The sequence below is a fragment of the Haliotis rubra genome, unplaced genomic scaffold, assembly GCF_003918875.1.
Source record: "Haliotis rubra isolate DU_JTF1 unplaced genomic scaffold, ASM391887v1 Scf471, whole genome shotgun sequence".
NCBI classification, from domain to species: domain Eukaryota; kingdom Metazoa; phylum Mollusca; class Gastropoda; order Lepetellida; family Haliotidae; genus Haliotis; species Haliotis rubra.
In genome coordinates, this window is record NW_025767159.1 from 332,092 (window position 1) to 345,326 (window position 13,235).

Sequence of the window (13,235 nt, forward strand, 5' to 3'; positions counted from 1 at the left end):
GTGATATTGCTTGAATATTGCTAAAAGCGGCGTAAAACTAAACTGACTCACTCATTTTGGGAGAATATATATTTGGATGGAGCCCTTTCTAGATACCAGAAACAAACGTGAATACAAGTCAAATACAGAGGCTTCAACAACGTGCTACCACCTCTAGACAGTTTTCATTCCCCAAACTATTTCCCCTCAAAATCTCAGAACATGAAAACGGTCACATTAAAAAGCAAATGTGGGGAACAAGCAGCCAATGTCAAACCGTCACTGGTTTTTGAGGAGACACTTGTCGCCAAGGACTGTCAACACGTGACAAAAGATTTTCAGTTGGGCGTGCGTTGACCTGGCGACTGAGTTTGTCAACATAAGACAGTTGTAAATAATTTCATCTGAACATAAAATGAACGCAAAACTTACATCGTCTATCTCTCCAGTGAAACCATCTTTGTCGCTGCATTTACCAATTACAAGCCCTGCTTGCCTCCTCCTTAGACTGCCTGTAACAACATAGAACAAGTGCTTTCATCACCTAGCCTAAATAGTAAAATGAAAACGTTCAGACCAAGAAAAGGTGTACTTTTCATTGTGAGATGCCCGTGAAGAGCCCGTTTAAAATTGGCCTTCAGCCCACACTTGTCGTATGAGACACAATCAATACCGGATGGTGAGGGTCGCTGACTGTGATGCATATCATATGCATCGTATCAAAATTGCGTAGATCAATGCTCATGATCTCAGACACTAGATTGCCTGGTCCTTACTCGATTTTCTGTATACCTTTATCATATAGGTGGAACATTGCTGAGTGCGGCGTTATACAACATCAAAACAAACGGACAAACTTGAAAGGCATATGGCACATTGTAGAAACATGACATTTTAAAAGATTTACATGACTGGATTGCATGATCGTATGCCTCATTGAATATATGCAATTTCTTAATTGACACCCAACCACAAGAGGCATGGGTTCCATCGTGTCTGATCAGTAGAATCGATATTAGGATGTCCGTCCACAAGGCAATATTGTGTCTGTCACATTATTTTGTGTAAAGATAAACAGTTGCCGTGGTACAAAAATGCATAGTAATAAAAGCCAACTGCAATTATGTCTCAGTGTAATTCGTAAATGGTGCTATGAAAACTAATTCAATTTTTGCACTCGGACGCAGAATGTTGTGAAGTTCCTGGCTCTTATTCTCTATCAAAGTTTGATCTCTTAAAAGTATTTAAAAGAATAAATCATGAATAAAGGTATTGATTTATATATAGTTTCAAATTCAAAACCCATTGCCAGCATAGATCCGTTCTGAACTTTATTACTGCTCTATTATTTATGGTGAGACTTGTGACGGCAACTCAAAGTGAATGAGTCATATCGTGACGGGAACAATTAATAATCAGTAAAGATCAATAATATTAGAAGCTATAAAACTGTTTACGATGAACAGTAAAACTACTAGTGTACCACAGGCAGAGACATAAAACTAACATGTAACTATAACGTACACTTTATAATGCAAGACAATACAATATAAAACCAGGATGTAGATCGCTAACAACTGAAGGTTGATCACCATACCAGGGATCATGGGGACGTATAGTGACTTTGTTACCTGCATGGATCCTAGTCGGATTTACACCATCCCTTCACCCGCTAGCGATTGTAGGAGTGATTGAGTGAGTGAGTTACAATTTAAAGTCACTTTGGCAATATTTCAGCCATATCGTGACTAAAACAAGTTATAGAATAACAACAATTAAGATAGATTATAAAATCCTGTCAACAAAGGACAGTAAAACAACTAGAACATCACAGATATAAATGTAAAACTAGCAATTAAATGTAAAACATTTTTACTATAGAGGACAACACAATATAAAAATAGGCTATAGATCGCCAACAACTGAGGGTAGATCACCATAGCAGGGACCATGGGGACTCACAGTACCTTTGCTACCTGCATGGACCCTAGTTGGATTTACATCATCCCCTCAGCCATTGGCGATTATAAGAAATATTAGCCAAAATTAAAATAACAAGAATACTACGTTTAAAAATCCTGGTAAGTTTAAATTGACTTTCAAAGTTTTGGGACTTACGTACCCTCTCAGGAGGACAATAATTTTACGATACTTTAACCCCTCTTGAGAGTACAGCCACTAACAATCTAAGTTACAAACAAAACTACCAATCATAAAAACACATCTATCTACAGTCATATTTATCAAAATTCATTAATTAAATCAAGCAGGAATTAAATGAAGATGAACAGTATTAAAAAGATCCTTAACAGTTTTAACATTGAAATATTTATCCCTTATGGTGGAGAATTCAACACAGTCAAGCAGGAGATGCTTGACTGTGACTCTCTCATCACAAGGGATACAAAACGGAGGATCTTCACCTTTTAACAAATATGTGTGAGTGTACCGTGAATGGCCAATGCGACATCGTCGCATGATGACCTCTTCAAATCTGGACTGACAACCCAAGTAGGTGTAACAATATAGGGTTTTATTTCATGTAATTTATTAATACCTACTTGGGTGTCCCACTTCTTCTGCATCAGATCTCGGATATAAGTTCTAATGCTAGCTTTGTAATCAGAGTATGGAATAAGAAGTGGTGTCACAGATTTGTTGAGTGCTGCCTTAGCAGCAAGATCAGCCAGTGTATTCCCAGAAATGCCAACGTGGCTGGGTAACCAACAAAAGACGATGTCGCATTGGCCAGTAGCAAGCTCATTATACAATTCAATCATTTCTAAAAAAAGTGGATGTTTACAAGAAAGATTTTTAATAGCCTGAAGACACGAAAGAGAATGATATATTGTATATATTTACGGTGTTTATTTATATATTTAAGAGCTGTTAATATGGCGTTAGCGTGTGTTCTGGAAATAGAGCTATTACTTGGTAGTCGAGAAGATATTGTTCTGGATCCAAGGACAGTGGCACAAGCCACCGCGCCAGCATCCTTCGATCCATCTGTAAATAAGGATTTATATGTATTTTATTTATTTCTTAATTGACTAAATTCTTGTTTATACTGTAAATCATTAGTTTCGGATTTTTTAATGTGGTTAATGTTAAGTCAACGTCTGGCCTCACCACTTGCCAAGGAGGAGATGAAAGAAGACGAGAAGGAGATATATTCTCCAGCTCAATTCCGGCAGCAGCAATGAATGGTTTAATTCTGTGTCCAAGAGGCGGAACAAGAGAAGACTTTTTCTGTACAAATCCTCATAAAGAGGACTGAAGACACAGTTAAATGCAGGGTTAGATTCGTTAGAATATAGTTTGGCAATATACTAGCCACATAAAGAACTGTGCATTGTCAAAATATTATCCCAGTTGATAAGTACGATAACAATGTCAAAGGTACATATAAACTTTAAATACTGTGATATAAAAAGAGGCAAACGGCCTCTCAAACCAAAATCATGTAAGTCCTTAAAAATGCCATGCTTCCAGGTCGTATCATAATCTTTCTGAAGATCAAAGAAAATTGATACAGCATGTTGTTCAGTTACAATTGCATTTTTAACAAAGGATTCTAAACGTACCAAATGATCAATGGTACTACGATTTTTCCTGAAACCACATTGAATATTTGTTATAAGGTCATTGGTTTCAAGATACCAAGTTAATCTATTATTCACCATATGTTCAATGGTTTTACAGATACAGCTAGTTAGAGATATTGATCTGTAATACGACGGATCTGTATGACCCCTGCCAGGTTTTGGTATTGGGACTACAATGGCATTACGCCACGAAGGAGGAAATTCTCCAGACGTCCATATTTGGTCAAATATATCTAAAAGTGTCATCAGACATGGTTCAGGTAAGTGTTTCAGTAACTGGCAATGTATATTATCATACCCGCTGCAGTGTCATGAGCTTGCTCAAGAGCAGTATTTAGCTCATGTAATGAAAACACTTCGTTATAATGTTCACCGTTATTTGATTCGAAATTAAGTTTTGTCTTTTCCTGTTGTTTCTGGTATATCTGAAACTCAGGGAAATAATTTGCCGATGAAGAATGTGTGGCAAGAGTTTCGCCAATTTTATTTGCAATTTTAGACTTGTCATTAATTAAATGATCACCTTCTTTGAGATGGTGAACAGCAGATTTTCAACCTTTGCCTTTAATTCTTTGAACCATGTTCCATACCTTAGACATTGGCGTGCGTGAATTAATTTTTGAGACATAATTTCTCCAAGATTGTCGTTTGTTTTGTTTAAAGGTACGATGCGCCTTTGCATTTAGTATTTTAAATGTATTTCAGTTATGGACAGTTGGATGATGGTGGAAATAACGCTCTGCCTTTTTCCTCGCTTTTCTGACTTGTCTACAATCTGTATTAAACCATGGTTACCGTACATGTGGAGTTGTAGAGGACTTTGGTATACACTCATCAACTATTTCATTTAAAACGTCAGCAAAAGTTTGAATGGGATCAGTTATATCACTGAAACATTCAGGTCGCAGTTTCGATTTACGTATAAAGACCAGTTAGCCTTCGAAAAGTTCCATCTTGTATACAATGGAGAATCAGTTGGAGTCATTTCTGAAAGGATAGTTGGGAAGTGGTCACTTCTACAAAGGTCATTATGAACAGACCAATCAAATTCATTCAGGAGGTTAGAATCTGCAAGAGACAAATCCACAGAAGAATAAGTGCCAGTTGCAGGATGCAGATAGGTGCTTGAGTCATCATTAAATATGCACAGGTCATTATTGGAAATGAAATCTTCAAGTATTTTGCCTTCACTGTTAGTGTTAGTACTGCCCCAGAGTGGGTTGTGACCGTTTTGGTCACCCATAATAACACATGGTTTCGGAAGTTGATCAAAGAGTGATTGAAGATCAGTCTGTTGAAGTGCCGATGAAGGCGGAATATACAGAGAGCATAATGTAAATGCTACACCCAGAGTAAGTCGCACTGCAACAGCTTGGAGATTAGTGTTAAGTGTAACAGGGCTGTGAATAACATCCTGTCGTATAAGGATAGTAGAACCTCCAGTGGCCCTATCACCCAGAGGGGAAAAATGATGATAGGCTTCAAACTGACCTAAGTTAAAATTATCTGTCCGTTTCAGATACGTCTCTTGCAGACAGAACGCTGATGGTGTTAAATCCTGGATTAATAGCTGTATTTCATTAAAAATTGCCCGTAGTCCTCTACAGTTCCACTGCACGATATGTTTAGATAGACCTATCTTTTAGGTGGATTAATAGGGGATCTACCCCGCACCGTTTTCGAGGGCGACAAGCTATGTGCCCTAGAATGGACGTTTTCGGACACGTCCATGTCCTCAAGTGATCCGTATTTGTTAAATAATTTGATTTTATCATCTGACCCTTTTGGCGCTCTGCCACTTTGTTTCTTCATAGAATCTGGCCTCGGTTTGCTTTTGTTTTTAACTATTTGTTGAACGTTTGACGTTGATAGAGACCTTTGAGTCGACTGAGAAGATGTGTCACGGTCATAAGATGGTTCTGATTGGAATTGGGGTGTGTCAGGAAGTGTTTCTGCAGTTGGTGTAGATATTGCAGGTGACAAAATCTTCGGAGAATCTGCTTTTATCCAAGTCAAGTTCGTCTGACAGCTGGCAGATGATTTAGTTACTGTTGGGGTTGTGTCTGAAGATGTTTTGGCTTTGGAAGCATAAGTTTCCTTAATTTCCGATCTCAAGACAAGCTTTTTGGCATCAGCAAAACTGATATTTTGAGTAAACTTTATCTTATTTATCTCCATCTGCTGTTTCCAAATGGGACAATCTTTTGAGAACGATGAGTGATCACCTGCACAATTGGTACACTTCTTAAAGGTACTGACACAATCTTCTGTTGTATGTGTCTTCTCACCACAGTGAGCACACACAACAGACAATGTGCAAGTATTAACACTGTGTCCGTATTTCTGACATTTGAAACACCGCAGAGGACTTGGGATGTACACGTCAACTTTTACATTGCAGTAACCTGCCTTGAGTGACGGTGGAGGATTCGGGGCAGAGAAAGAAAAGAGATATGTATTGGTTTGCACAGTTTCATTATTTTTACGGGTTGTAAACCTTTTCACGTAAAGGACTCCTTGATCTTTCATCTCCGTTACAATGTCAATTTCCGTCATATCTGCAAAGAGACGATCTCGGTCTCGTACAATACCCTTACTGGTGTTAAGTGTTCTGTGTGCAGAGACCATAACCGAAACTCCTACAAACAGCGTTTAATGTTTTTAATTTCACCTGCTATGCAGTGGACACCTTTTGATATTGCAAACGGATTTAGCTTCAATGGAGTTTTATCAAGAGTCTCAAGAACGTGAAACCGTGGCCAGTAATCAACGGATGTTGAGGATCGCTGTTCGTCGTCATCAGTATCGAGTGGACGCTTCGTTTTTTGTTTGGGGTTTCGTAAGCCATGTTGAGTTTATTTTGATTCGTCATCCCAGCTCCCCACCCACCACGGAGTATCATAAAGACAATGCTGATCGCAAGTGGATTTCCCACTTGCAGCACCAAGGGTACCTGGATGATATACTCCAGCAGAATAATCAACAAGTAATTATTCCACTAGATTGGCCCATGAGCCACTGCCTTCTTGACATAGGACTCTAGGCAAAAAACTAAATTGGAGTTGTACAGTCAAAATACAAATATATTATCACGAAGCCGAGACAACTGACAAAATGTTTCTAAATAATTTTTAAAATTTGTACAAACAAATTTACATGTACAGGGCTTAGCATGATCAGCCGATTGATAGAACCGGACCAGTTCTACCAACCGTCTAGGTGAAGTAAGGGACGAAGTTGTGTGTTGGGCAAAGGAACGCTGTTCCTGGAACCAGTGCCCTCAACCACCAGACTCCCGTCCTCCACCGACACAGGGACGCAACCCACGGCAAACGGGTTGGTGGATCAAATATACCCCCGGGTCCACAACGGGGGTTGAGGAGTGCTTATCGTTACCCAGCACCCACCACGAGGAGGTGGCTCTTCACGGGTGCCAGCGATTGTAGGAAATTTAAAAGAACAAAAATACTACGTTTAAAAAAGCTGGTAAGGTTAAATTTAACTTTAGATCCTTAACAGTATTTACATTGATATACTTATCCCTTGTGATGGAAAAATCAATACAGTCAAGCAGGACACGCTTGACCGTGATTCTTTCACCACGAGGATACAAAACGGAGGATCCTCACCTTTTAACAGGTATTCATGAGTATATCTAGTATCGCAAATACGACATCCTCGTATGATGACCTCTTCAAATCTGGACTGACAACCCAAGTAGGTGTAACCAGTATAGGGTTTCATTTCATGTAATTTATTGATACCTACTTGGGTGTCCCACGCCTTCTGCATCAGATCACGGATATAAGTTCTGATGATAGCTCTATAATCAGAGCATGGAATAAGAAGTGGTGTCACAGATTTCTTGAGTGCTGCCTTGGCAGCAAGATCGGCCATTGTGCTCCCAGAAATGCCAACGTGGCTGGGTAACGAACAGAAGACGATGTCTCATTCGCCAGTAGCAAGATCATTATATGCGCGGTGGGCGAGCTGTGCGGCGCGGTGGGCGAGCTGGCTAAGGCGCCAGGCTAGTGATCCAGCGAGGTTGAGGTGTCGGGATCGAGCCAACCTGTGACCGGGTGTAAAAAACCTTGGAGTCAACTTTGTGTGCAGTCTCTTTCAGTGTTGTCACAACCCCTAGTGTACAGTACACAACCCTGTGCACTTAAAAGAACCCACGAATCCGTTGGTATTTGACCAGATGGTGGCCACATGAATACGTGCAAACACCTAGTTGCGGGTACAGCAACGTGCAGTGAACATGGACAAAGTACTGTGACTCTGTGTCCCAGTCAACCCAGCTGTGAATGGGTACCTCGTTAGGATGAGAAAGCCACAATAACTCGGTGCGCCTAGTGGCTGCAGGGAGCTGAGATTGATCATGCGATGTGCCGTTGAGATTGACATCCAATGATCGAGGGAAAAAATACCAGCGCCTTGAGCATGCACTAGTGCGTGGATATGTGCGCTATATAAATATCCTATAATAAATAATAATATAATTCAATAATTTCGATTAAAAGTGGATGTCTGCAAGAAAGATATTTAATAGCCCGAAGGCAAGAAACAGTCTGAAAATATGATATATTGTTTATATTTAGGATATTTTAAAAATATATTTAAGAGCTGTTAATATGGCGTTAGCTTCTGCTGTGAAAATAGGGCTATGTTTTGGTAATCGAGAAGATATTGTTCTGGATCCAATGACAGTGTCACAAGCAACCGCGCCACCATCCTTGGACCCATCTGTAAATAAGGATTTGTATGTATTATATTTACTATGTAATTGATTATATTCTTGTTTATATTGTAATTCGTTTGTTTCCGATTTTTATAAATGGTGTCAGTGTTAGGTCAACTTCTGGTCTAACCAATTGCGAAGTTGGAGAAAAAGCAAACGGGGAAGGAGATATATATTTTCTAGCTCAGTGCCAGCAGTAGAAAGGAAAGGTTTGACTCTTAGTCCCAGAGGCGGAACAAGAGAAGACTTTATTGTATAGATCCTCATAAAGAGGATTTTAAACACAGTTAAATGCAGGATTTGACTCATTAGAATATAGTTTTGTTATATACTGGAAGGATAATTTTATACGGCGTTGGTTAAGGGATGGCTCATCGGCCTCGACGTTGAGACTGTCAAAAGGAGAGGTTCTAAAGGACCCAAGACAAAGTCTTAGACATTGGTTGTGGACAGAATCTAATAGTTATAGGTTTCTTTTGCAGGCTCCACCATAAACGATAATCAAGTTTAGAACGTACCAATGCTCGATATAGTTGGAGTAGAGAAGCTTGATCCCCCTCGCCACTTAGAATTGGAAACGACTTTCAACAAGTCAAGTGCCTTCAGGCATTTAAGGAATTTAAGATGTAGTAGCAAGTGTGAATCAAATATTACACCCACGAACTTTGATGGGTGTGCCATTTAGAGATAGTTCGGGGTCTTCATGCGGTTTGTATTCACGGCAGAAATGTATACAGTTAGTTTTGGATTTAAAGCCGTTTTCAGCTGACAATTTATGAATTTTATTGAGACAAAAACTGTCTCTCTATTGTATGCATTTTTTCACCACGACAAGAAACATTAAAATCATCCACTAAAAGTGAGCCATCAACTGAATCATTTAAAACCTTAGAAAGACTGTTGAATTTAATACTAAATAATGTCACAGATAAAATACTGCCTTGTCGGACACCCTGATCCTTTTGTAATGGCCAGACAGGGTTGAACCCACTCGGACTTGAAATTGTCAGTCTGTTAAAAATTGTGAGATAAAATTAGGTAAACGACCTCTCAAACCGAAATCATGTAGATACTTCAAAATGCCGTGCTTCCAGGTAGTATCATATGCTTTCTCCAGATCGAAGAAAATTGATACTACGTGTTGTGTATTTACAATAGCATTCTTAACATAGGATTCTAATCGTACTCAATGTCAAAGGCAGTGATCTGTATCATGACAGTTAGTGACGACAGAGGTGGTTCTAAAATGATTAAAATCAATTAACGAAGTGTGATACAAATATACAAATCTATTACAAGAATATAATCAACTATTAAACCCTTGTGATACTTACAATTCTATATCTTTACATTGATCCAAAGCTGGATGGTGACGCAGTTTGCAAGCCTCAGAACTATCTATTTTGCACAAGCAGTATTGGATTTTTCACTGTGATTGGTAGTGGCTGCGTAATTATTATTATCCTGAGAGGAGTTCATTGGAAGCATTGGAGAATATAGGTATATGTTAAATATCGGCGTAACCTGATTTTGATCCCATACATAATTATAAGCCTGTGCATCAGAGTTATAATGTGTCAGAAGTAGATATCAATAAATTAAATAGAATTAAACCAGTTACCGGTTACGTGGATTGTTTGTTCGGATTCGAAAAGGTCGTTTTACAAACACGTCGTATCAGCCACTCATGGTGAATATTGTTTCAGTGGTGAGAATCCATCAATTGTGACGCAAGAATCAGTTGAGCATGTCCTGTTTGACAATGTTGATTTTGCCTTCACATGACATATTTTTCAGTGTGAACACACTCAGTGACACCTTGGCCAACCATTCTTCCTCATTCAATTATTGTATGAACAGCAAGAAAAACCCTATCTATTTCCTTTCATAAAATGGGGAAGATTACGTTGACATATTTTTTCTTCATTAGCTCACGATACGGCTATAGGAGCTGATAACATACATTACCAACTCCTGAAGCACTTACTAGAATCATGTTGGAAAAACCTTTTAAAAATTTTGATGACATATGGACGTCGTGGAAATACGTCGTGATACCATAATTGTCCCAATACCCGCAGGGCCATGACACGCATGATCAATAATCAAATACATCATTTTGGGGTCATTGGTCAAAAATGCCATAATTATTAAACAACATGCTGGGTCTGTCTTTTTCGATTTAGAAAAAAACATACGACACTACGTGAAATATTTTAAAACATTTTCATTATTTAAGAATACAAGGCCGTTTGCTTCAATGCATATTCAGCTTTTAAATGGTAGGCAATTTCATGTCCGCGTGAGTTCCACCCTGTCTCAATTATTATAATTAGGATTAGGGTGTCCCTCAAAGCAATATTTCGTCTGTCACTTTAGCATCAAGATAAACAGTCTATCTAAAGTTTTAATTGTTTCAAATGATGCGTCGCTCTTTGTGGATGTTTCTATCATGTATACTATCGAGTCGAAAGTGAATTTATATTCTCGAAAACCAATTGTATTTAGCTTTGAAGAAAATGTTGACCACATAAGACCTAAGACTATTGTTAGATGGCACCCCTATCAAAGGAAGCCACGTTTCTGGGTATGTCTTTCAATCACCATTAAACCATTCAGTCTCATATAGAAATATGTAAAGAATAGATGCTTGAATGCACTGGATAGCACCTTCCGCTTAGTATGTGGAGCAGTGAATCGCTCCAAACTTTCCTCAGTCCTATATGGCGGTTCATGTAAAAGCAATTTAATATTAGATTGGGTCTATTGAAGATATGAAGCTTTGTCATGGAACCTTCAGAACTTACGTAGTATAAAATTATCCTATAAATATAATAAAATTTATCCAATTAAGGGATAAATTCTCTTATTGACTTTGAGCTGCCAAATCTTTGATCTGTATTATTAAGGGGAGATAACTCTTTTAGCTCTAGGTAATCAGTAGAAACTCGCGGCAGGGCGTTACCGTCTTCTCGGCGTAATGGGCAAGAGCAGATAACTCTGAAATTATTTCACTAAGCACATGGTGCCAGCGGGATTGTGAAGGCGAGAGGCAGGGAAATATCAACAATGCAAATATCCCATCCACCCTTCCATTCAATTTTAAAATTTTAATCTGTTGCTGTGTTATATATATGTATATATGCTGGCATGCTCATATGGGATTTACATTGGCACGATGCTTTGTGGTTCATTTATTGTAGCTTGTGAGTCTACATGGAAGATAACTCAAATTAATATTTGCTCTAGATGCTCACAATACTTAGTTCTAGGCATAGGTAAGGTATGTGGCTGGGCTCCCGGCTCATATCATACTGCCAGGGGGTGGGATTTGTGTAAGCACTCTGGTCTTACGATGTGGTCGCCCTCGGAGCCTGAGTGATGCATACTGTGTCTTGGCCGAGAGAAATGGGTGCCTATGTGGTGGCCCTAACACCCATATGCTCTCATTGTCATTGGCGTAGGAGAGCTTTCGGCTCTCCTTGGGGATTAGGGGTTCAGGTAGGGTTGGGAGCAGTTGCTCAGAGTATACAAATTATATTCAGGAATAAACTGTGCCCATTATTCCCAGATCACTTCTTTGTTTATTTGTGCATGAGTGTAATGAAAGATGATAATACTAAACTGCACTGTGCAAAATCCAATCCAGCGTATAACTGGGATTTCCATCGTCTTTTTAAAGAACTAATGATATAGCTGAAATATTGCCTCGTTTAACAAATTACCTTTACTGGTAGATTATGTTCAACATATGTCTACGAAATACACACACACACACACACACACACACACACATGGGAAAAAGTATCGCGGCACCTCTGAGTTTTAACCTCCATATAACCATGAATATGGCATAAACGTGTATTTTTACCCATACATAAATATTAGATATGCATGTTTCAGTTAACTGTCCTTACAGCTCGAAAACTTACAGCTGAAAATCAATAGATTTCAACTGAAACAGCTCAAAGATAGCAAGTTGTTGGTATATGGAATGCTCCCATGTCCTCATCCAATAACTAATAACATTGAGGACCGTTCGGGTCGACTGACAAGGATACAGGCCTTTTCAGAATCACAAGACTTCATCAGTTCATGTCACGTGGCGTTCAAAACAGGGTGACTTCCGCATCAACGTTTGTCAAACAGAATGGTCCGAAATCGCCCGGGCATAGATCCAGACGCCCATTATTATACACGGAGCACAAAGAAGCATGACCAGGAAGCTCAACGTCACTGGAGATCGATGCTCATGCTGTTGATCACTGGATTGACTGGTCCAGACTCGATTATTTACAGACCGCCGCCATAGAGATGGAATATTGCCGAGTGCGGCGTAAACCTGAACTCACTCACTCATTCACTCACTCGACGTGTTTGGCGCCGCGGAAAACATTTCATGTACACAACGAAACATCTTGGAGCAAGTACCGTTTGACTGGGGTTCATTGATGGCGTTGGGGTGCCTCTCACATTACTGTAAACTTGTCTTATTGCCATGAAATAAAATCAGAATGGACAATGGTAAATCACTTACATCTGAGACAGGGTTGTTATACCACATCAAGATGACTAGCCAGTTTTCATGGGCGACAGTGCCAGGCTACTTGCACGTGCACATGATTTCTTACGTCAAGAGGTGGTATTAATTCTACCTCGGCCCGCCAGGAGTGCAGATTTCATGTCCAGACATGGAGTTTGGGATATTATTGGTCACAAAATACGACAGAGAAATCATCCAGTACAAAATCGGTATGTATTGGAACAAGCCCTCCATCGAGAATCGAACGCAATACCAAAACATCAAATTCAACTCCTGATAGTCAATAGGGAAGATTGACAGGGATGTTATTGCAGTTGGCGAAGGTTACACCTGATATTGACACTGTCGCAATTGTATGCAAAAATAA

General features: G+C 39.3%; 1 protein-coding gene across 1 annotated transcript in view; it reads right to left on the bottom strand.

The window, feature by feature from the left end:
• Nucleotides 1-13,235, bottom strand: part of LOC124290715 (mucin-2-like) — a 144,494-nt gene that overhangs the window by 41,797 nt on the left and 89,462 nt on the right. Inside the window, exon 9 of the mRNA XM_046727519.1 lies at nucleotides 412-491. Within this exon, the coding sequence (XP_046583475.1) occupies nucleotides 412-491 (80 nt within the window). The remainder of the gene's footprint in view (nucleotides 1-411; nucleotides 492-13,235) is intronic.